Source organism: Sinohyriopsis cumingii, chromosome 1 (genome assembly GCF_028554795.1).
Source record: "Sinohyriopsis cumingii isolate HCF-2022 chromosome 1, ASM2855479v2, whole genome shotgun sequence".
Classification (NCBI taxonomy): domain Eukaryota; kingdom Metazoa; phylum Mollusca; class Bivalvia; order Unionida; family Unionidae; genus Sinohyriopsis; species Sinohyriopsis cumingii.
Genome location: NC_142961.1, coordinates 125,079,827 through 125,106,770, shown reverse-complemented (window position 1 = coordinate 125,106,770; position 26,944 = coordinate 125,079,827). Strand labels below are relative to the sequence as shown.

Genomic DNA, 26,944 nt, shown 5'->3' with positions numbered 1-26,944 from the left:
TTTTGGTTGTTTTAATCACTCACTATTCTCTGGGCTATCATTTCTTCTTCAAATATTCTTCGTTCACGGCCTGAATGTTTGGCACAAAGTGTGATTCTCATTTTCCTGTACCACCTTCCTTCCAAACTCGAAGCGTCTTCAACATTTATTAATTTGTTACGGTGTTAAACAATGCCAATAGCTTGGGAGTGTTTGTTTGAAACGTGTACGACAAAGTGTCTAAATGAAACTTGACATCCTTCATTTTTATCATAGCAGCTTGATAATAATTGCTCTTGCAGTTCTAGAATATAGAATAGACTCGATGTGTCTTTTGCACTTCATAAGATGTTTTTAGTTGGGTTATGACGTGCACTAACGGCAGTATATCAATATTAGATTATATAACAAAACAAGGATCTGGCTACAAGTTCTCATAAAATTATATGTAGCTCAGATGTACAATAATGCTAAATATGAATGAAAAAACAAACGAATAGACTTTAAATAATAGTCACTGAAAACAGTAATTAACAAGGATGTCCGTTGTTCTCTTTCTGGAGGTTAGCGTGCCAGGAATGGTTGTTATAAGCTTCTTCTTATGTGATCAACACTAAATTTAAATATAGGTTTTGGAAGAATTGCATTCAGAAAAAAAATCAAGTTGGAGTGTCAGGTATTCTAGTCACAATTGTGATGAGTTTGTTTATTATTGTGAGTTTGTTTATTTTCTAGCTATTCTTTCCGTGTTTCCACGTGAAGTAATTCTTTCCTCAATCAAAATTTATTTGAAACGTAGGAGTGGTTTTGCACCATTCGAAAACTGAGCATGATCATACAAATTAATGTTACTTAAGTTATTCTTATTTGTTGTCGCCGTCGATATAGATGATTATTTTCTGCTTTAGCGCTATGGTAAAATTAGTACATGCAAGGCAGGAAAGGAACATTTATTGTAATACGCCAGGGTCTAACAGCACCTCATCAACAACCCTATTTCCATGGATCTAGAGACAACAGTAGTTGTCCATTGAATAATTCCTAAAAGCGCTAATAAGACAGATAATTTTCCTCAAATCAAAACTAAAGACCTTGTATTTGTGAGACTTCGCATTCTTATGATCAATCAGTACGTTTTTCGAAGCCGTTGATCGATATTTGATGTTACGTGCTACGAGACATGACCCAAACACCTAATTACAGAGACTTATTCCTATATCAAATTATTAAATATTTGTACATAGGATTATTACGAGAATTCTTTATCTTAAGTGAATACTGTATATGCTGATATATTGTCCTAGGAGGCGTCTAATATAAATCTCTTCCAAACATCGACTTCCTTTAATAAAACAAATAAACACTAAAATCAAACAAATCTATAAACAGAAACATAAATACATATGTTTATTACAACAAAAACAGATCATGTAGGTGGGTAAATGTATTAAATTGGTAAAAATTAAAGCAAATAATGCAGGGGAAAATGGGTGCATGATTACCAACATGGTAAACAATTATAATCAGTCATCGTTGTCAACCAATCAAATAATCAACGTGAACATGTACTCACAAATTGTATGCAAAAACCTATAGTTATCCATTGAATGATCCAATAACGTTTGTTCACAGCAAGAAAAGCATAACGAAGACAACAACAACAACAATACTAATAATAATAATATTGATAATAATAATAATAATATTGATAATAATAATCAGCATCATCATAATATCATCGTGGGAATGGGGCGGTGATTTTTACTTATAAGGAAACGAAACCTCCTCCTCCTCCTCATCATCATCCCCATCGGAATGACAATGCATATGTAATTGCCTTCAATTGAAATGACACAAAAAGGCGGTAAATGCACAGCATCAGTAACAGTTTTGATGGGAAAACCAAAATATTAGGAGTGTGGTTACATGACTGTCCCATATCATGTTAGGTCTGCTTGTAAGATGTTTAAAACATTTTTGTTCTCCTTTACGTGATCTACATGTAAAATGTTGTTCTGAAATTTGATTTATTTTAATCTAGTCAAATTGAGAAAGCACGTTAAACGTGTCTAATTGCAAAAGTTTTTCGTTTCAACATTGACGTTCTTCCCCTATATTGTAGTTTACATTGACTCCTTGATTATTTTGCTGAACAGGAGGAAAGACATGGGTAAGGTATCTTCCAAGTACTCGACTCTTCAACACCTCCAGGGACCAGGGACAGGAAACGCGAAAAATGCTTACGAAAGTAAGCAAGGTTTGTTTAAAATTTATATTATACATTTTAATTCCTAGCATTTGGAGCATTAATTTTATAGTCAATTGTGCCTGGACAAAACGGACGCCAAACAAAGTATATAAAAAAGGAATTGCAACAACAGAGTTACAACATATCCAGATATTTGCAACAAAATGCGCAATCATTTTTTGTTACGCTAATTTATCGCGGAAATCAGACTGAATTGGGAGGGATGACTTGTGGGATTGGGGACTTGTAGAGCTGCAGAAATATTGCCTCATATGTGTCTTGTATTGCTGTTCTAGGCAAGCTAACATATTGCCTTCCCCACAATTAAGATTTCGCACAGTCTGAGCTCAAACAAAAAGAATCCGTCATGTGAAAAGAAGTTAAAATAAATATGATCAAAATAAATATAGAGCGACTTTTAGTTCCAAATGTCTCACAAATTCCTTTACTATGATAATTTAGAAACGTGTGTTAGTTTATGCTTAAAGCTCCTGTCATTTTTCTCACGTGGTTAGAATGTTTTTAATAATAATAATAATAATAATAATAATTATAATAGAAGAACAATCATCATCATCAATCTCAGTAGAATCAAAGTGGCCATTTGCGATTGAATAGCCATCAATTTTATGCCTAACTATAGTGATTGGAGAGCCGTCAACATGGATCCAATAATACGCGTTTTACAAACCGACTCCATTCCTGAAGTTCGTAAAAAGGATATTTACTTTTCGTTTTCTTAATCTAGTCGTCTCGGAGGGTGAAGGCTTAAAATCCTTAGAAAGAACAGCAGCCATGTTAATTTCTTTCCTGCTAGCTATATAAAAATTTTCAAAGAGAGATACGCATTTTCTATCTACAAATCGTCCAGATGTGAATGTAAGTATCAATGTATCTAATTGTTTATCTGACCCCCCATTAATGATTCAACACAAGCACACACACGCACACACACACACACACACACACTATATATATATATATATATATATATATATATATATATATATATATAGAGAGAGAGAGAGAGAGAGAGAGAGAGAGAGAGAGAGAGAGAGATTGATACAAACGGTTTCCCAACGTGTCGAGCTTAGCAAGCTCTTTGACAGGGGGAAGACGTATACAAAAGAAAACACTTTACACAAAATCTATGAAATATTCTGCACTAATACAATTTAGAATGCCTAGGAACAATTTGCAAGAAGAAATATAAAATATAGCAATACAAAGTTGTGCAGAAATAGCAGACGAGCTCATTCTTGTGTTTATCACATATCGAACTAGGCAGTATGTTTTCACCTAATTCTAAGTTGTGAACAAAGGACCAGGCAAAGCGTGACGTGAGATCGACTCCGAAATGTATATCCCAGTAGCGTTATGCAAGGGGGTTTTAAAGGAGAATAGTTCGAATAATTGTTTTTCTGAATAATAATAATAATAATAATAATAAAGACAATTAAAGCGTAAAAATATAATTACTTGGGTACATATTAGCACAATCTTTGCTTCGGCTGCAAAACTAACGACTTGCTGTAATTTTGACAAGGCTGCCACGGGAAGTTAGATTTTTTAATTTAGGCCAAATTCTCCACTAGCTTTCAAATGTACTATCTAGAATCGTTCATTTGGTGTGCGTCCTGTGTCTGTCCATCCTAGGGTAGATTACAACAGTAACATCTCGTGCGACTCGATTGAATGTCCATTTGAGACGTAGTGGTTGTGAACTTGGGCGTCGATTTTGTTGTGAACGTGGCTTATGTGATTATTTATTCTTTTTCTGATATCAATGGTTTCGTCAATATATTGAAAGCAGAGATCTTGCATATCAGAAGATAGACTGCATTTTTGGATCAACATGTTAACTTCTGAAAGATTTGGTATCGGTAATATGTTTGCAATTTAGGGAACGATTGAATTTGCAATGGCATATGCCCTAATCTGAGTTCTTTTTTTAAGTTACTCCGTTACATGCCAGATCATCCTTCAGATTTTTAGGTCTATGGTATACACCATAGGAACTTCTCTAAATATACCATTGACAAGTTCAGACGATTCAATATGGTGCCAGTGCTAGCGTAAGATCTGTTGTAGGTTTTTGGAATCTGGGTGAAAAAAGAACCTGAATGGCACACACATGTTGATTTTCTTAGTTTCATATTTCAGGAGTGTTCCTCTGTCGAAGAGTCTGGTTTTATTAATAGCCTCCTCAATGTAGCTCCATTTGTATCCCCTCCTTTTAAGACGTCTGTATCTCTTTTCAAAGGTGACATGATTAGAACATCTGCGTTGTGTTTGAACGTACATACCGTAAGGGAAACTTTTTATTACGTCCTGGTGGTTGCAGCTGGTCGGCAGTATATACTGGTGAGAATTAGGAAGTTTAAAGTATAGGTCAGTTTCTATGTTCCCCTCCAGAAAGATACAGTGAATATCCAAAAAGATAATAGACGTGTTCGATGACTGCAGCGTAAATTTAATCGTAGGTAAAAGTTATATATACAGACAAGGAACAGTGCGAAATTACTATCTAGCCAAGCCCGAGCTTTTCAAAAGGCAAATACAAATACAAAACATATTCGAGACAAACAAATAAAACAGACAAACGGTTATGTTTGCGAAACTTTACATGGCCGTTTCTACAGGAATTCAACCTTTTAACTCTATTATGTGTCAACCAGTTTATTTCAGCGTGTTGCTAATACTGGAACGTATTTATATTGAACTAGAAATTGATGAGCTATAACGACATCTATTATTAAATGTAAATGTGTGTAAGCGCAGATTATATACCGGATATTTCACTGTTATAGTAGTCAGGCATAGGCTATTAAGCAAATGAAGAGAATTATTTAAAAGAAAATGTGTCGGCTGCAAAATTTAACTTTATTTGTGCATAGTTGTCTTTTTTTAGTCCTCTTGGTTTAAACCGCTTGGTTTCAATGTCCTAAGGTGGTGTATCCAGTAAGATTCCTTTTCTTTCCTGAAATATACTAGTTTGACACATAATAGAGATAAAAGGTTGAATTCATGTACAAAGAACCATGCAAAGTTTCGCAAACGTAACCGTTTTTCTGTTTTATTTGTTTATCTTGTCAATGATTTGTATTTGCCTTTGAAAAATACTTTTTTAAAGGGTAGAATGCGCTCGGGCTATCTAGATGCTAGCTTCGCACTGTTCGTTGTCAGTTTATCGCATTTCTCTTAATCAATCCCTGATATACGTGATCCCTTCCTGGATCCAGTGCACTCAAAATGATTGTTTTATTTGCCATATGATTTGTAATCAATCAAACTATCTATCTATATATCTATCTGTTTCTCCTTATGATGTCTATGAATAATAATTTCGATTTATTCATATATTCGTTTTAGCAGATATGTCTTGGAAAATCAATAAACGGAACACGTATGTGCTGTGTCTTGGCCAGGATTCTCGGAAGGCACCAGACAAAAGAGATGATGCAAAGACAGGTGTGAGTGAAAGCACTGTAGAGGATGGAACCATGCTAACGGGAGGTAAAGGAAGCGTTTTGGTTCATTCTTCCAGTGCCAATGGAAGCATATGCTTTTAAGAAATTATAAGAAAGTATTATAATGAAAATGAATATGGAATGTTAGAAAGAGTTGAAGAAACGGAGTGCTATATTGATCTGGATTCCATCGACACGAGTAAAAGTTTACATATATTGTCCTCTTTTATGAAATTTTCAGGAATTAAATATAAAAAAGAGAGTAAATAATGATTTATTTCTTTAATTCAAAGAGCCGATGTAACGGAGACACTGGGTCTTGTTTGCTTTATTTATGGCAATCCTTCACCTTAAATAGCAAGGAGTCTATACAAATTGACTGGAAGTTTGGACACTATAGTCTGGTTCTTTCTTACGACTAAAATCGGACTCTGGTTTAGTGATTGTATCTTCTAGCGTCTAGGCAGGCAGTAACCATTGTCATACAGAATTGTTACAAAGGAATGAAGCAAGTTAAAAGTTTTGATATCCTTAAAGAGGGAATTATTTAATATTGTCTTGCTACATACATAATAGGTGAGGGAGCAATATACCAAAATTATTTAATGCAATAATATAATCAAGTACATTGCACTGAGTGACCGAAATGTTAATCCCATTCATTATCTTTTATGTGATGATCTTTGTGATACTCTCTGTGACAGATTAATTTCATCTTGGATAGGGACTACGTAATTAAAAATCATGATTGTTAATTGGACAAAAAGAAAATGCAAAGCTTAGTGATGTCTGTAGTTCAATTTTTAATGTATGTCTTTCACAAAATTTAATTTACCTTGTAGCAGCATCGATGCCCCAAAATGTATTCCTTGTTGTTCTATTTCAGATGTGGAAGGCGATTCTCCGTATGAAACAGATGAGCTAGGTGAGATTTCCATAAGTGGTACACTGTTTACAATTTAACTAAAAATTGGCAATAAACTTTGCATTAAATTAAATTTAATAAACTGAATATTGTAGAAGTAATTAAAACCTAACTATATACTATATGTATGGGTGTGATAAATGAATTGTGTTTATTATACAACTGAATAATTCATTCAGCTTTTGGGGTGAGAATTCTACATCTTCTATATACTTGCTTAAAAGTCTTACCTCCCTTTTACATTTATGTGGCAAAATTCTGTAAGATCATCCATTAAATGTTCGTACATGACCGTTTGTATAGGCATCAACCTCACTTTTAAGGGTCTATAAGACTGGACCAAACATGTTCATCAGCGTACCAGTTATACACAACCCACAAAACTCCATTGCCCTGAAAATGGTTCATTATAGAGAATTGACACTATAGAAACTATTCCACGTTTACAAACAAATACTTAATGTCCGCCTTCTAAATCAGGTCTAGTTTGAATGTATTAGTTTCGTTTTTAATTGTTTTCTGTTTGTTTTGACTGTATCAGTTACATTACCCAATACACGAAAATTCGTTTTCCCCATTACAGTTTTAACTGCATCTATTTCTATTATATAATTTTCTTTCAAAGAAGTCACATATGTTCTCATGCGTTTCTCAGTTTCGTCCACATTACTTTGTACCACCTTTTTCAGATCAAATTATTATTTAGAATCTTTTCTTTATTTCTGATCATCTGTTATTGTTTAGATTTTCTCACTTATAAAAGTACTAGGTAAATCGTAATTTATCTTTAAAGATCTAAACATGATTTCATATCCATTTATTTGTTATTCGTGTCAGCTGTTTCTTTCCTTCATTCTTCTTCTGCAACTCTAATGTATAGTTTATGGTTACAAATTGTCTGCATACTAAAAGCAGTAATTTCTTTTCTTAAAATAATTCACTGTAGATCGCACACTTAATTACATTAATTCTTTTGTTCATTTGGTTGGACTTCATTATTTAAATCTTTAAGCTATTGTTCCAGTCTAGACTGCTCAAATCCTATGAGTTTTATATCTAGTCCGTGTACCTCTATTTTCGCTGTTTGCCATGTGCTTGACTGACTAGTAATATTGTTGAATATCACACATACACCATCGTACTGCTTCTGGCCTGCAACAGAAAATATGGTCCTGAATCCATCCGTAACCATCCTCTGTCGTTGGTCGTCGGCTTTCTGTTCTCATCAGTTTGGTTTTGTTATTCTGACATGTAGTTGCACTTTCATTGCCATATCTTCAATAACTTTTAATATATTGCCTACTTGGCCTATCCAAGTCGTACTATTTCGTCAAAGGATTTTTCAAGTTTGTATGTTTGTTCTTTAACTGTTCGGTCTTTAATCGTCTGAACTCTTTGCATGTTTTTTCTAAGTTGTTTCCAAATTTAACACAACGTGGAGTCTTAGACTTTTGCAATGTAACCTTACCGGACTAAGGTGAATATCCCACACATTGCCTTAAGCTTGATTTGTCAATCTTATTGTCATTTGTTGTATACATCTTTTACATCATGTATTAATTATACAAAGAAGGTATAAAAACTAACTCAACATGAGTGTCCTTCGGGTACACGTAATCTGAAATACGATTTATAGTTACATGAAATGTTAGTTTAAGTAGTCATGCCAGAGCAACGTGCACCGAAAATACAATCTAACAATGTTAGTTTCAATAGCCAAATTTTCAAAATAACTAGACTTTGAGTACAACCAAATCGTAAATCATGTCAAAACCAGATCATAAAAAAATAGAAGGATGAAAAAGACAAAATGCAAAGAGTAAAAGAAGAAATAAAAAAGGAACAATTGATAGCGTGTACATGGATAGAGATACAAATACCACAATGATGAATGATGAAATGAATTAACAAATATAACAACACGTATAATTTGCATTCTTTTAAATAAAAGTGTTAATTAGATACATTGCTATAAATGTTTGGTACTCCGTTTCATGATTGTTAGCATAGAGCATTTCATTGTTCCTATGCAAAACACAAATTATATTCACCGATCAAACTACCAGGACGGTGGAAACTTTCAAATACTGATTTAAATGCCATCCAAACACCACATAAAAGAACCTAATAGAAATGTTTGATCATTCAAGTTTTCTAACCTGAATATTAGTGAAATTTCGTACAATATTGCTTAATTATTTTTTAAAAATTATATAATGTGATGCATGTCATCAGTTATTTCTGAAATGACAACTCTAATAAGTAATTGTGGTCAATTTAAGTAAAGCAATCAGAACTTTGTAATCAAGCATGTTTTCAGTATTATCTTTTTACTGCATACTTTCTATTTCTGTTTAGAAATTAATATGTTTTTAAAGTTATCTAATTAGCACTCAGGACAGATTGAAGTAACACCAAATTGAATGTTACATATCCAGTGGAGAATATGATTCCATTTCAAGTCGCATAAACAAGTTTCAGTTCATTCCTCATTCTATTTCAATTATTGATTGATAGACGTTTGGTAATTTGTAATGTCATGTTGTAAATTTCAAGTCTGACTTTGATTTGAAAATCACTGTATCTCTCGCATAGACGAATATTTCATATTTCGTCTTGATTTATTTCCCATCCATTTTTAACAAACTCTTTTTCAGTTATACATTCAATAATTATTCCTTCGTTTGTTTCGTCTGATTTAGCTTTGTTCCATTGTCTTTCTTGGTATTTTTCAAACTCTTTGTATTAATTCATTGAACTTTGTCCTTATTTCACGATCGTGCTATGCAAATGCGCCAAAGACATATAGTTATATTATTCAGGCAGAAATCCACTTTTTCCCCAGTGGACTCATGCGTTGCCTGCGTGCTTGTTATTTTAACTAAGGGATATGTAAATAATACAGAAGTTGTCAAAACGAAAATAGAATATATGAAATTGAAATCTGATGTTAACATGCGTGAAAATAGATTGTGAAATTCAAAAGATATTAGCAATGAAATAAATGCAACCAACAGCAAGCTGTTATAGAAAACACACTTGGAAAGATTTGATAGCATAAAGACACACTTAATTCGACATGTATCACAGTTGGAAGTTAGAGAAAATACATAATAAATACATTCAAAATTAAATAAATATTACCATTAGAGGAAAGATTGAAAGAGCTGGCTAAGAAACATGTGTCAAAATTGATGCATTACAACTCATTAATGGAAGTAGTCTAACTAGTGCTGGAGAAAGTGAGACTCTACCAGGAAAAGACGACGATTCATTCGTTGACAGACTTAAAAAGGAATCTATAAAAATTATACTTATTTGAATCAGTAAAACAAAAAAGGACCCGCTTTACCCATTATTATTGTTAGAGTGATAAACTGACTGATCGGAACTTCTGACTAAATTGTTTCTTGCTTGCCAAATATTTATGCGTATCTTTCCTCAGAAAACTTAAAATAAATAATACAATTGCCTTTTTTATTTTGGATGCGACTTGTGAGCACACGCCGCTCAAAGAAATGTAATTTCACTCAAAATGACGTTTGATTGATACACATGTACAATAATGGATGGCCATATCGTTCTGGAACGACGTTGTGTGTATCAGAAATTTATGTGAACGAAAAAGAAATAAGGCAACCAGTAATTAAAGACACTCAGACGCTTCATTAATTTTAGCACAAAAATTTCTGACATTCGTTGAGATTAAATTGCACCAGAGCAGCGGATTTTAATGTGCTCATATTGGTCAACAAAAGTATAAAAAATTTAATTCTAGAAAACGTTATATTTAACCTTTAACCTGAGTTTGTTTGTATCTAGATTGGTAAAATCTTTTTTTCATTTGATTGCCAGTTTTGAAGGTCTTTTTATGTCTTGTTTTGTTTTGTTTTTATCATTTTCTTAATTATATTGAACTATCGAATTTTCCATATGAATAAGTACTAAAATTAATTCTCTTTATAAAATCTTTTGCCAACCTATTTGATAAATTCGCTACTAATGTCGTAGCATAAAACCCGGAAAGAATTATTCATAATTCAGACACACTCGCAGAATGCTTACAGGAGTGATGATATGATGATATTACAACTTTTATGACAATGTGTGCAGGGTCGTGGATGTGTAGGGTTTTGCGTGTGTAGTCAAGGAGACCTGTGTTCGAGTTTCTTTAGAAACGAATTAAACATATTTGAGACAATTTGGCATTAGCTTCGGTAATTACAATTTTAAAAGATGATATCACATGTAATACGTTTTCCTGGTTCAAAACATTATGTGAAAAGAAACAACAAGTTATCGCTAGCAATAGTTTATAGCAAATATTAGTACTCAGTGTTGATTTTTGTTTTCTTTCGGTACACGTGAATAATGTTACTGATTAACACATATCACTGAAATCATCTTTCAGTGCTTTTCTCATGATCCTCTCGAGATAAAACAAAAACATTGTAAGATATGACTTACAAATCTGCCACTATTGCTATATCTGGAGCTCTGACGAGAAACTTAATTTTATGAAATCACAAACCTGCATAGGAGGAATGTTGTCATTAAATTAACCATGGACTCAGCACATTTATAACATTATTCCAAGAGAAAGGCAGATTAAAGCAATTCAAATATGAAACAACTTTGAAAAAATTCTTTTTTCTTTTTTTCTTTTTTAAATAGATATTTTATCATTGCATCTATACCTGCATATGCGTCTTAAAATTACTAATTATTGGCACCAACATATTGATCATTTGTATATTACTGTCATAGAAACTATGCGGTATAATCAGACATAGTGATCGCTTTGCCACTAACAGAACAGACCGCAACAAAACACCTCGTATTAGACTCCAATTACATGGAACAATCTTGAACAATTAACTAGAATAAAACATTCGTCAAAATTTGGAAACAAGACCTTTTTATGTCTTTCGATAGAACACCAGCATATACAAATTGTCGTGATAATAACCTTCTCAAACGTTTACTACATACATGTTGTATATCAGGGATTGATTACATCGTACCCTGCCCGTCTATTTTTCTTTGGAAAAAATACTATATTTAAACTGTGATTAATGAGGGTGTATGCTAATACATTATTCATTTCCAAGACATTTGTTACTATAGTATCGGATGGATTAAGCGCAACCCCTCAGTGTTGCTCATTTGATTTAATGTGGAAATATTCACATGGACATTGGTGACTGTAGCATTAAAACATTTTAGAGGGATTTGGAGCATGCACAGTGGCAGAACAACGAGCACACGTTGTAAATCACTTTTGTGTATTATTTGTGAAAGTGAAATGCATTATGCCAGTAATAGTTCCAGAAATTTTATTAAATTTAGAGCCGTTGAAAGATCATTGATTATGCACAATACTTGTAAAGTTGCAAAAAGGTTACAAACCCGGGTGGAAAAATCGAAGTCTGATAATTGTGTACATAATAAGGACAAATCTTCGTGTTGTAATTGTTCATTGCAATTGTTAATTCCAGTCTGAAGTCAAACTTGGAATCTTTATCGGTGCAATAAAAAAGACTCACAGACACAATCTTCAGTGTAAAGTATTCCCGCTTTGGTAATACGAGTATATGCTATAACAAATATTTAAAACAATAATTATGGTGTTTGTTCTTATAAATCATGTTCAATTTTGTATGACAATATTTGGACCTGACATTCCAATGCGAATATAACTATGATGGCCGATTATGGGAAAAAGGACTGTGATGGTCTCTTGAATAAAAGGGTAAACACTTGAAAATGAAACTACTCCATGTTCCATTTTTACAGTATGATCCTGATACGATTGGGACTCTTTCTATTTGTATGTTCTAGATTTAAATTTCTAAATATTAACTTTCGTTTAAGAAAATAAAGCGCTGTTGTTTCTCGTTTCAGCTGGTAGGACAACACCTGAATTGCTATTATGATGAATGAATATCATTTTTAAATTGTCTTTAACGCCATTTAAGATACAGCGATAGTAATCATAAAAAATAAAGCAAAGTGATAGCAATTTGATATGATAACTGGTTACAAGTAAAGCATGAACCGAAGATCTTTAAGTGCCTTTTAGACACACACACACACACACACACACACACACACACACACACACATATATACAAAAGGAGGAATAATGGAGACCTTAAGGAAATTGGTATTTGTCCCTGATAAGGCGTTGTGTTTGCAATTACAGTAAATAATAATACCTTCAAGAACTAAAACTAATTGTATTGTAATTAAAGGTTATTGAGTGAGCAATGAGCAAACTTAATTAATTATTTAGTTAGTAAAAAGGTCTGTAAATAGATTATACTTTTATTTTTTGTGGGTGCCCTTTTGGAGTCTTCAATGCTTTAAGCCGCGTGTTTTCAGTGTTTTAAAGTCTTATATCATGTAAGGATCCTTTTCGTTCCAGATTTCGGAATTTCAATTGTGCTTGAGAGCAATTGAAGCTAGTCCTATATCGCTGAAGTATGGCCAGGGGAAGAGAAGTGTTCTGCAACTGAACTTCTGCCCAGCTTCTTTGTCATTCAATCAAATCTGTAAAGACTTTTGTTTACAATTTGAGATTTTTCGTTCTGCTGTATATAAAATACTGCTTTGGGGTATTTGAATGGCAGGTCATTGTAGCAATCGTTTTCATTTCAATAGGTCATTGCGCTTTTTTTTAGCCCTTTGTGCTTCTTCCGTTATCAGGTATTTCCCGTAACTTCAATTAATCAGGTTTGATTTTAATATGAAATCATCCAGATTTCCTCTCTTACAATCTTAAACGTCTCAACCTGCAACCAAGTAACTGTCTTTTGTGTTTATTATTTGTCTTGTCTCTGTTTTGTGTTTGCCTTTGACAACGACTCAATGACTAAATGCTCAGACAGATGCTATAAAATTGGAAGCGACCTTGATTTGATAAGGTGCATACGAATGCATCAACTGCCTATTGGAATTCTAACCGTCGGAGCAAGAAAGTATCAATGTGAAAAAGAGTCCCAATCTTCAATTCAAAACGTTTAATATTTGATTTCAGCCAGTTCTCACAATGAAGGGAGTTTTCAAGATTCCGAAGGACAAATAAATAAAAGTACAGGTACGTTGATGACATATATACACCCATCAAATTACTCCTTTATCAAATAATATCAAATTCTTGGCCCTTTCCATTTATTGCGTTGTTACGACCCTATGGTCTTAAACTAAGTAACAGAAAAGAGCGAAGAAAATGTTTCTAAAATTCAACAAATATTTTATTTTCCTTGAATACAAAGGAAAAAAAATGAAAAGAACTTACAGTAATGTGAATTAAATCGCAAATAGTCCTAACAGTTAATCACAAGTCCAAATGCATAGAGTTCCGATTTAATTTTAGTGGTGCTCCAAATAAAGTCCAATATTTAAATTTTTGATGTGCCTGTAGTCTCGAATTTGATAATGTGCAAATGGCCTGGAATGTGGCGACGTGCTAACATTCTTTTGATGCATCACAATAATATAATCCAAAATGTCCCTGAATGAAGCCACTATAATTCCAATTTAATGATGTAGTCCAATAAGAATTAATGAGCAGTTTGTAATTCCAGTGAATATTTAAAATAAATAAATCCACCCAGATTAAAAATTAAATACAACAATAAGACTGAATCCAGTTCAGATGTAAAGTTAGGAATTAGTAATGTTTTAAGTAAGCAGCATTGATATAAAAATCTAGGAGACAAAAATTGAGCCAGGATGTAGGAAAGTCTCCTGTCTGAAACATTCAAAGCTGTCAACAAGTTTAGGAATTTACAAGTGCGAACCTTGATGTCCTACATTCAGATTCAAGTAAACATGCTTACATCCATTAATAATGATTTTAATATTTAATCAATAATCACAGAGAAATATTTGTTATACATCATGTCACCGCTCCGGTGGCCTAGTAGTTAGAGCGTCCGCCTCGGATGCGGGAGGTCGTGGGTTCGATCCCCGGCCGAGTCATACCAGAGACTTAAAAAATAAATGGTACTAACAGCTGCCTCGCTTGGCGTTCAGCATTAAGAGGTTAGTGTTAGGACTGGTCGGCCTGGTGTCAGGATAATGTGACTGGGTGGGACATATGCTACCTGTCTGCGGCATGATGCCCCAGTGCTAGACATCACTATAAACTGCCACATTGCAGACATCGTAGCGATATGACTGAAAAATTGTTAAAGCTACGTTAAAAATCAAAATCACATCACACATATATATCATGTTGTTTACAAACTAAATGTCACTTAATTTTTGGACAAAGGCAAAGTACAAAATACAGATGTATATCGCATATAATCATTAGGAAAAGCCTACAAACAATACAAATTAATTATACATAACAACATGATTCTATTAAGCCTTTACTTAAAAGTTTAGTTGTAAGAGATTATAGTAGGTTAGAAGATGATTGTGATAAACATACATTTGGGATTCAGAAATTATGAAATGCTCCATTAGCAAAGAAAAATTGAGAACATGAGAACATTTCCAAATTTTTATTAACTAGAGTGACTTAAACCAGAGAGTTTACATTAGAGTAGCTAATATCTCAGTGGTAAATATTCAATTGACGCAAGTCAGTAGACTTTGGAATTATTAAGTGGTCTTAAAATTGATTGGTTGACTAAGCCTCTGTACAATAATAACCATCCAAATCCAAAGCAAACCAGCCTACCTACCAATGGATCAAATCAGTTACGACTCTATGGTCACAAACGGAGTAACAGAAAGAAGAGAAGCCAAAATGTTTGGTAATACTTAATATTTTTTTTTGATTATCAATGTTATATAATGAAAACATAAGAGGAACTTGCAGTATTATGAATTAATTTAAAAATAATCCTGAAAAAGTTCTATTAAAGTCTAAAAAAATGAAACGTCCATTATAAATTTCAGATCCACGAATATATTTGTCAGCCAACAGTGCTGACTTCTCAAAATATCATTGTCCAGAACTCCTTTAAATAATTCACAATAGTTCCAGAATAATAGTATAGTCCAATTAGCACATTCTATTATCACTGAATAATCTAAACGAATGTCTTTCCTCTCAAAGAGGATCAAATTACAGTAAGAAATGGGTCTGCAGGCTTGATGTTACAACAATAAGAAAACTGCTGTCATAGCTATTTATATCCAGGCAAAACGGCTAAAACACGCATACTATCATTACTTCAACGTAACAAATCGCAAATTTCCAACATCGAAGATGAACCTACATGATTTAACCCATCCAATCGGAATTAATTTAACTCTTCTAAGATACCTCCTGACCAATCTGTCCAATGGTGACAAGGCCAAATCTTGTCAAAACATTTACTCATAATTTTATTATTAGTAATTGTAAACACATACGTATGCATCTACTTATAGATCAATCCTATGTTCGTAACATCTTAAATTAGATCATATGCACATACACACAAGTCCAGCTAAAGAAAATCACTACACTTTACCGTCGCGAATAAAAATTACAAAAATATATATTGATACAAATAATACTATCATACAAGTTAGAGAATTTTTAATTCGTACTCTACGGATATTTGAACACAGATCCGCGGATAAACGGTACTCATCGCCTTGCCTGCACACACGAGCCCATATTCCCTCACGACTAAGCACACATCACCAAAACTGATGTTACTCAATCGGTGTTAGATGCACTCGTGTGTAGCAGACACACTCGCATGACGACCTAGTAATTAATTCTCACGTACCTACACAGTCATTTCTGATTACTATGAAAGAAATCAAGATATATAGAATTAATTATAGACAATTTTTAATTCGTGCTGTACGGAGATTTGACCTGGGTTCGAATCTCCGTAGAGTATGAATTATAAATTCTCTAACCTGTATGATAGTATTATTTGTATTAAAATATTAATTCTGCCTACTATTGTCAAGCATTCTTCTATATGGATCCAGGGATAGTACTTTCCGTTCTGTCTGGTGTATATTTATATTTCTCTATAATTAATTCTATATACTTTGATTTCTTTCATAGGAATCCCTAATGACGGCTTTTATTCATTCATTGGCCATCATATGCTTAAGGTGATAACATACACACATTTTTGATAATATTATGTGCTTCACTGCGGCATAACGTTTGAAAATTCAAGTATGAGGCGTTTCTTTCTAAAGCTAAGTACATGTCTCTGAGAATATGTTGTGCTTCACTGCAGCAAAACGTTTGAAAATTTAAGTATGAGCCTTATTTCTAAAGCTACGTACTATTTGAATTGTTGGGTAAAATATATGTAGTTTTCACACATCTATCAGTACCATTTATTCTAAGCAATTTCCACAAAAGGTAATATCTAGTGTTGTGTACCGGAAAGCAGGACTAGTTGTAATAATAAGTATCGTGGGAATCTGCATGGATGTTTTTTTTTTGGGGGGTCTTCTAGAGTGTTCGTCTTCTTCATGACTCTTTCCAGAGTAAAATAGGAATACAGTTCATGGTGGTGCAGCTCAGATAGATTCTTAAGCAATGACACATTTCTTTCACAGACGATGGTACAGAATATCGATTGTCAACACCATACGTGAATCTGACATTTTTGAGAGAAAAGGGACACTTACCAAAACGCAAGACATCAGGTAAAGATCTTTTGCGCTAATGCTACAAGTTTATGATAGCTAACTGGATGGAATTCAAAATGCTGTCCTCATCTGATGACAGATGGTCATAATATATATATATATATATATATATATATATATATATATATATATATATATATATACCGAGACAGTTTAAATAAAATTACCAAGAAGAAAACGTTCGTTCCGTTCCATCAAAATGTCTGCTTGGGGACAGAATGATTTGCCGAAGAGTTTATATGTAGGAAGTTAGTGTGTGCAAAGTCTTCAAGTAAGTGACAGCCGTCATGAGGTCTGCTCATGAAATGAAAGTTTGAGTTGTGCATGAATGATTAACAGACAAGCGGACAAAAAGTGAAAGCAACAAATATGGAAACTGAAGAATTACAGACAACAGAATCTACGCCTTATTATTGACTTATAAATATTAAGTTCATAAAGATATCTTAAATGGTTTGTTCTTTTGACGCGAGAAAAACGCCTAAATAAAAAGTGAATGGATGGATGAACAAAAAGACACAAAAAAAACGTATTGAAATTGAAGAAGTTTAAATAGAAATGTTTCATCTGAATCACTAATTTGTATCCAGAGATTCGTCGAGATATCATGAAGGGTTCTGGAATTATGCTCCAAAGAGAAAAATGTGAATAATGAATGGGTCGATGACTGACTAATAGAGCAAAACAAAAACAATAGAAACAGATAGACTTTGAGTAACAAACGACACACATATACCTCTAGTCCAATATATGTGCCAGATCATTCAAGTTAACAGCTAATGGAACATCTGGACAACTTGAAGAATATCTGTATAAAATTTCAAATATGCCTTGAACGGTCTATGAGGTTTCATCTAGAAATAATAGTTTTGTTAATGGATCTATGGATATATAAAGACAAACACAAAAGTGTTGACATATATTAAAACTGACATTCTGTGAATACCTAAAGGCATCTCTGGACTGATAGAGTAACGTGTGGTCATAGTTTCATTGAGATAGATTGAATGGTTTATGAGTTTTGGTCTGGAAACGTAAGCGTGGACACTGAATGATAGACGAAAAAACTTACAAAACTGTTTTTCAAATTATTGAAACTAAAGAATTGTGAATGGCAAAAGGAACAACTAGGTCACTAGCTAAATATGACTACTTAAATTTCAGAGCGATTTATTGAACAGTTTGAGAATTATTGTCTGGCGACAAAAGCGCGGCCACTGTCTGGCTGGATAGACATAAAAATAGACCAAAAATCATTGAAAAGATGCTGAATCGGTAAAGATTTGAATGGAACAGGCACAACTAAATACGTATACTAAAATTTCATAGAGATACCTTTAACCGTATGCTCTTCAATATGTTTATCGACAGTAAATAGTTAAAGCGATAAGTAAGGAATCCCACCCACCCGGACACACACGCGCATCGGGAGGGTGAAAGCTAAGTATGTAACGAAAAATATTCATATAATGCTCAGTTTTTATATATGTCATCAATAAAGTCAAATCAAAAACATTCCATACAACTTTAATGTTACAAATGGAATATGCATGATAATAGGACGGCTCAATCACAAATGTGCAGAATTTGAATATTACTAATGGATTGTAAATAATAACAAAACAGCTAACAATCACTCATGTTAGCCTCGTATACTGCAAATGTAACAAAAACTTATCTATTTATCTTTTCAGCACGCATACACTTACAAATACATTATATATATATATATATATATATATATATATATATATATATATATATATATATATATATATATATATATATATATATATATAAAATTTATACTACGTAGGTAATCAAGACTGTGAAGCAGCGTTATCCCTTCGACGACATTATCGGGAACTAAAACGAAGAGTCGTGCTTGAGAGTGTCTGCGATCACTTTATTCAAGATGATGTTTTGCAGGAACTTGATTATGAAAATATAATGCAAGGCTCCTATGCTCGACACGCACGTGTTGACATACTTCTCCAAATAATGCTCAGAAAGTCTTTAAAGCTTTTAATCTTGTTCTCCGAAAGACAGGATGTCAAGATTTGGCAGATAAACTTGAGAACACAGACGGAGTAGTGGCAGGTAACTGCTTCTCTCCCTTCACCTCCTCCCGTCTCTCCCTCTCTCTCTGCATATGCATACATTCTGAACTCATGCGCGCAGATATCTTTATTTGTTTGCTTGTGTGTGTCTGTGTGTGTGTTGGAGAGAAAGCGAATGTATAAATGAACCTGGCGATGGATTGTCGTAATGATACTTCTCCTCAATTAGATTTGTACGAAGCATGCCAACTAATGTTAGATATGAATGTAGCCCTGATATATCTCATGAACTACATAATTAAGTTCTAAACAGTTTCATACAAAGACTGGAATACTTATTATTGTAATGATTCTTATTTAAACCATTTGACTTTCACATCGACTGACTCATAATGATCATTTGTATTGCAGAAAAGCCATATGTGCGTGACTGGACCTCAAATTTAATTTTGAACGCTTGGCCACAAATAGAAATATATTTGATGGATGAACTCCAGCCTGAGTATATATTAGACTTCTTTATGCAAGAAAATATATTCTGCGTTGACGAGTATGAAGAAGTGTTTTGGTCCATGGGCAGAAGGGTGGAGATGAGGAAGACACTCTTGGAAAAAATGAAGAATCACCTACCAGATGCATAGTTTGTTCTTCTCTATGCCCTCAAAAAAATCGATGAGGAGAATAAAAACATGGTTGCAGAGTTAGAGAAACTTGTTGCAACAGGAAAAGATCAACAAGAGGCTTCTGGAAACTGTTATATGCTTCTTATTTTACAATAGAATCAAAATGCAGTTTTAGAATAATTTATATAGCATTTATGTAGGATGTAGCTCACAAACCTGGCGAGTAATACTTCTTTATTCAAAGTTGATTGTCCCTGTTAGTCTTGTGTCATATGTCGTCCATTCATCGATAATATTCTCTTTCCAATATCGTTTCTAAAAACTTCTCACCTTATTACTTTCTGGTCATAACAGTGTCACGTTCTTGCATGTAACAAAATTGTTCCAATTCCAAGTCAGCTTGATGTAATGATGCTGCCTTAAATTCTTTTGACTTGTTTTTAATAACCTCTTCACTTCATGTGACCGAATGTTACTTTTTTTAGTGCTAGAAAGAGTGCTTTTGAAAGCCTTTGTAATGCCTAAACGAATATGTTAACCAATGATCATACGGAGCATAGAACTAATGCATTTCAGTTCCAGACAAATAATACTGATCTGCCATCCAGTTTCATAAAGATAGAATATATTGTTGCCGTTCTTTTTTTTTACTTCGAGAAAGCTTATGATATCACATGGGCATGCGGCATACTGAATGAATTATTCAACCTAGGTTTATTCTCCACTTTTTTTAAAAAAGATAGAAGCATCAGAGTTAAGGTAGCCAACACTCGTTTTAAAAACTATCCTCAGGAGATAGGTATACCTCACCCGACCCAATTGTCAGTCACTCTGTTGAATATCAAGATCAACTGCATAGTGAACTTAATCAATGAACGTGCTCCTCGTTATAAGTTGACAACGTTTTGATCTGCTTTAGATACAAGAGTATGGATATTATTGAACGTCAACTACAGATGAGATAAACAAAGTTCGGAAATGGGCAGAAGAAAACGGGTTCAAATTTTAGAAATGAAAACTAGCTGCGTTCATTTCTGCCAATGACATCGTATCCATGATGACTCTCTTGACGGTTGTTTTATTTTTTGTGGAGGAGAGCAAGTTTAGCGCTTAGTTTGAGCAGCAAACTAACCTTCCATATATAAGATGCCCGAGGGACAAATGTAAAAATATATGGAGTTAATTCTAGTTGTAAACAATAGAGATAAGGAAGCAGAGACCAAGGTATTGCTTATGTTGTAAAGGTCATTAGCAAGATTAAAACTTGACTATTGCTTGATTGTGTATGGGTCAGTCTTCAAATCTTTCCTGCATATTCTTGATCGGATGAACTGTCAGTGACTTAGACTCTGTCAGAGTGCATTTACATCCTCCCTTAGAGAAAACCTTTATGTTGAGGCAAATAAACCATCATTGGGCTTTTCAATATGGTAAGAAACTACTTTCTAATCATCTAACCCCGTATATGATGTTGTTTTTAGGCCTAAATACCAAACAATGTACGTTCAAAAACATGGCTTCATTCCTCTCTTTGACAGAGAACAAGAGAAAACAATAGTAGTTGTATAACTCACCTCTACTTATGATGCAATGGTTTTGTTTTTACCTTTATCTCTCATGTTGTATACCTCTTACATAATTGTAACGCCTTTCTCTTTTCTTTTATATTCTAGTAATTCAGTTTAGTTGGAAGTGTTTATCTTCCTAATAGTTCTTTATATTCTCAATTTTCGAACTTAATATTTAATCAACACCATGTTGACAATGTTTTACGGATGTTCCCTTAAATCAAATACATAAAAATATTCAATACTTCTTTCAGTTTAGGGAAATGTAATCGTTAAAATCACCTCCATTTATATCCTTAGAACCAATTTGAGCTTCTTTAATAAGTGCTTAAATTCTGACAGGTCGGTCTATTGTTTTTCTCTAGCTTCTGAACGTCCTCTGAACGTCTGATATTATTTCTTTAGATTCGAGGTACCAAAAGTAGTCTATAGTTTGTAATCTGTTCCTTAGGTTTGCAAGACATCATGTTAATGATGTGGGACGATAGTTGGAAGGCTCAGTTTCGTCCTTTAGAGGTATGGATACCGGTATCGCAGTTGCTTCTCACTAAAACTGTGAGAAGTCGCCTGTTTTCTGTTATTTATTGTAAATTTTTAGCAGTGTATTTAGAGCTGTGTCAGGTGAGTGTTTCAGAAGTTTGCACTGGATATCAACTGTCCTGCAGATGATCCATGGACAGCCACAAGAGTCTTGTAACTCTCTGTGAGTGAAATGTTTATTGCAATCTTCAGCATTCCCAGAGTTTAGAAGAACCTTTCCTTTAAAGTTATTGACATTGTGGAAAATTTCAGAATAATTCGCCACTAATGACGTCTTCGATAATGTTTCGGCCAATGTATTTTATATTTTGGGGTTGGTTGTGGCCATCTTTTTATCAGATTTGTTTAAATGTTTGATATTGCTCTTCTGAGTTTTGCGCATGGTTTTCCTAACCATATTTCATACTGATTTAATAATGAAATGATAATTCAACCTGAAGAAATGTGATCTCAATGTTAACTTCAAGCTCTCCCTAATGGTATGACGAGAGAAATATTTAAATTTGCACACTAGAACAAGAAATAACCCATGCATTCATATTTGGCATAAGGCGTTGAATCAACGTTTTAAAACGACATATGTATAAACAAAGTCCTAAGGAATGCTTTTCAGGAATAAGAGAAAAATACCATTTTAGGCCGAAAGAATACAGGAATTACCTCCCATTGGACTATACACGTAGACAGAACAGTCTGGTACAGTCATATAGTATAATTCAAACACAATCTTAATTTTAGATTGATTCACTATTTATTGATATTATCAAATTAAAAGTGTGGTTTATCTTAGAAGAGGTCCCTACATTTGCAGATAGTTTACGGTATATATACTCCATTCTAGGTGAGAAACTGTCCAACACTGATGTCCATCTGGTTAATGGGCATGAAGCTACATTTTCTTTCACAGGTATGTATGTATGTATGTATGTATGTATGTATGTATGTAGGTACGTACGTATGTATGTATGTATGTCTGTATGTATGTATGTATGTATGTATGTATGTATGTATGTATGCATGTATGTATGTATGTATGTATGTATGTATGTATGTATGTATGTATGTATGTACGTTGGTATGTATGTCCGTATTTCTGTATGTATGTACTAAACGGACGGACAGAGAACGGACTATGTTACCAGCAGACATTGTGCCCCAAATCAGTTATATGAGGGTGCCTTAGCCAAAAACACTGATCTTTGACGGTCTCTAGTCAATGTGTGTTCTTGAATGTAATATTTTAATGAAGAATGCAGTATACATTTTGGAGATCCAAACAGAGCGAGAGTTTTGATAAAATAAGCATTTTATTTTCATAAATTCAGGTTTCTCTTATTCCATTGTTGGAGTATTTCAGACCTCGTGTAAACAGAGTACATTTCTAGATCATTATAATTTCGCATTCTGACACACACACACACACACACACACACACACACACACACACATATATATATATATATATATATATATATATATATATATATATATATATATATATATATATATATATATTATAAAACATAAATGTGGTTTTGTGATCGTAATATTAACTGTTGAAGTAAAGGTATGAACATCCTTATTTTAAAATAATCGGCACTTAATAATGAATGAAAAAGTCATGTTTTCGTTTACATTTTTATGATTACATAAAAAAATCCAATACAAATATGATAAGGTTGTTCACATATACTGGCATGGAAAGTGTATGCCATAATCTTTCTGATTGCAGCACCATTGTCCACAAATCCTGTCCGTGCTGTAAGGTTGACTGTAGAGAGGGAAGGCAATGTGATAGAAAATGTAGAAATTGAAATCGACAAATATGTGAATAACACCGATTCTGCCTGCCTGCTCGAAGTATTCTTACCATTAACTGACTGTGAAATAACGAAGTCCGAACGTGGTTGTGTCACTATCCATCTTCGGCCACATAGCAAGCATGCATTTGACAAATTGTCAAAGTACTGCAAGAATGGGGGATTGGAAAATTTGGTGCTTAATTTACTACGCGAGAAGGACATTTTATCCACACTTCCTGGCGGTGAATTGTGCATTAATATCCAAGTACAATACCACGTGGGAGATTTAAAAGACGAAGGTACAGATAGTAATGGAAACTTTGGGCACTTAGCAGAACATATTTATCGAAAAGTTAACCCTTTCATAATGCAATAAATTACAAGAATGAAATGCATGCACAACTTGGCATCCAAAGAATATTTTATATGTTGCTGTCATCTGAAATGCTTTTGACAATGCCATGAAGTGAGTGTTAATCTATTTTCAGTCACAATTCAAACTAAAGATCGGCAGAAATACATTCTAAATTTGTATATAAAGTAATCTACAGAATGTTCTTAATCTAAGTGAAAATTTGTTTTGTTCAAGATCTGTGAAGTATATTTGCTGTTTTATTGTTAAGGGGTGAAGGCCGTCAATTAATTGTCTAAGCCAGTTCATTTTCTCCACTCAAACTCCATTTTCTAAACATCGTTCATTCAAGAAAAATGTATGTGTATTTTTATTCTTGAACGACACGTTGATAACGTCTTTTAAATGTAGAAGCTGAAGAGGTCGAAACAGACTGGACAAAATCGATCGGAGACAACTGGTCCTTTCTTTGTGAGGAGCTGGACGTACACAATATGATTAGTGGCTCTATCAAGAAGAGAATACTCACAGATCAAGAAACCTATGAACTTGAGGGACGTACAGCGAAGGATAGGCACGAGGCTGCTGACTACTTCTTGAAATGTTTACTGAAAAAAGGACAAGCTGGAATAAACTTCCTGATGGATGCCCTAAGAGAGAAAAATAATACGAAAATTTTAAATCGCCTCCAAAAGTCAGATCCATTGTATCGTGAGTACAACTTTAACTTATTACAACGTTTTCTTTGTATTTCATGCTAAGTATGTTTGAATAATTAGTCATAATGAGATATTTAACTACATATATATGTATAGTATGTACGCTGTATCAATGATATACCACGATATGTATAAAATTTTTCAGTAAAAGAAAACGAAGCTTGCCGAGTTTCATTTTAATGAAAAATTTATACAACAATTGTTGATAACGTCTTTTAAAGGTAGAAGCTGAAGAGGTCGAAACAGACTGGACAAAATCGTTCGGAGACAACTGGTCCTGTCTTTAATTCTACATTTCAAAGACGTTATCAACAATTCATACAATTAAATTGCTTATTTAATTACTGCGAAAGACTATCATATGTATCGTTTATAATTCGAGTAATAAGTACAAAATCCTTTATTAGATCATCGCCATAATATAATAGATATTTAATGGAACATTTTCACCCTTTGTTGACTGGATCAACCAGGAAGAGATTACTCCTCCCGTAGCACTTTAGCAAGGATCAGTTCTTTTGAGCGTATCCATTGCTACGCGGATTGAATTGAATTATATTAGCTTAAAATGCATATACAATCAACATCAACATTTCCTTCTCTTATTTAATTTCCAAAGGGGTTCAACACGAATAAAATTATTAATGCATCATAGCAATCTTCTCATTTGTACTTGTCATTTTCCGGACACGTCTTTCATGAGAGCGTTGTACGTCAGATTATACAATTCTCAAGAGCGATTCTTTATCACGCAGTTTCTCGCTAATGTCGATATAAATATAAAAATATATATATATATATATATATATATATATATATATATATATATATATATATATATATATATATATATATATATATGAGATACAGGACGAAGCACGATCTGATCTAATTAATATTGGTAAATACCATCTCATGATCCCTGTTAATAAGTGTCTTATTGACGAATGCATTTCAGAAAATCCACAAGCAGTCAGGGAAAATATTATTGTTCACTTTGAGTCGATAGTTGAAGAAATCGATCCATCTCAATTCAAAGACACGTTTGTGGACAGGAAAATACTGGACAAGACGTTCTTCAGTGATGTCAGAGAAAACCATCCGAGGCGTAGAGACAGAGCAGCTTTGTTCCTGAGAGAAGTATTGAATAAAGGCAACAGAGCAATCTGTGCTTTCCTGGATGTTATGACAGATATGGGTTATGATGAACTACTTGCTAAACTTGTTTCCCTTGAAGACAATCTGCTCGAATCAAAGCAACATAATCAAGGTAGTATCAATTTCTGCTATAACCTGGTTGTTATTGCTATGGAATTATACACATATACAAAATTCAAGAATGATTACAGTATCAAAGTCAAATATCAGCATATACGTTTAAACATTGTGCATTGGCTGGCAAATACTCCTTTTTCAAAAGCAGTAGCATAATTGGAGTCAAAAATGCTAATTAAATTCTACTACGTATCGATCAAAACAAATTAATTTTAACAGATTTTCTTCTATAAAATTGAGTTATAGAAACATACGAATTAGAAGAAGATCCAGAGAAAGATACTTCCTTATGCTGACTGGGCAAACAAGCATATTACTATATACCTCATAATGTACTGTTTCCAGCATATAATTTGGGAATGCGCCGTTCTTGATTTAAAAACGTTTGCCCTACTAAAACCTTGTTTAATTGAAATTATTTTGCATGCATCGCATCATAAGCTGTCACTTGAGTACCATTTCAATATAGTAAAATGAATTCATTTACATTGTGCTTCAAAGCAAACGAAAGGAAGGAAGATATGGTGATGGAGGTTTCAAGTCGATCCAGTCCAGAAGGTTTTATATGGTCTTGCTGCCTGAAAGTAAATGTTGAGAAGAAAGTAAAAGGTAAAGTCGAGCCCTAATCCAATGAATGACAGTTACTATAGATAGTCACAGCTTAGAACGAATAATGTTTTAAATGAAATTGAACACTACACGTTTATACAAACCTTCCGCGATGATTACAATTTTACCTCTTCGACTTTAT

General features: G+C 33.5%; 1 protein-coding gene across 1 annotated transcript; it reads left to right on the top strand.

Moving 5' to 3' along the window:
• The first annotated feature begins 2,168 nt into the window (after nucleotides 1-2,168).
• On the top strand, nucleotides 2,169-24,847 carry LOC149807815 (uncharacterized). The gene is made up of 9 exons (XM_089970824.1): nucleotides 2,169-2,236; nucleotides 5,600-5,743; nucleotides 6,584-6,622; nucleotides 13,662-13,721; nucleotides 17,162-17,251; nucleotides 19,071-19,354; nucleotides 19,726-22,952; nucleotides 23,778-24,146; nucleotides 24,611-24,847. Exons 2-6 carry the CDS (start codon nucleotides 5,605-5,607, stop codon nucleotides 19,346-19,348), a joined length of 606 nt encoding a protein of 201 aa, XP_089826950.1. The 5' UTR covers nucleotides 2,169-2,236; nucleotides 5,600-5,604; the 3' UTR covers nucleotides 19,349-19,354; nucleotides 19,726-22,952; nucleotides 23,778-24,146; nucleotides 24,611-24,847.
• The last annotated feature ends 2,097 nt before the right edge of the window (nucleotides 24,848-26,944 follow it).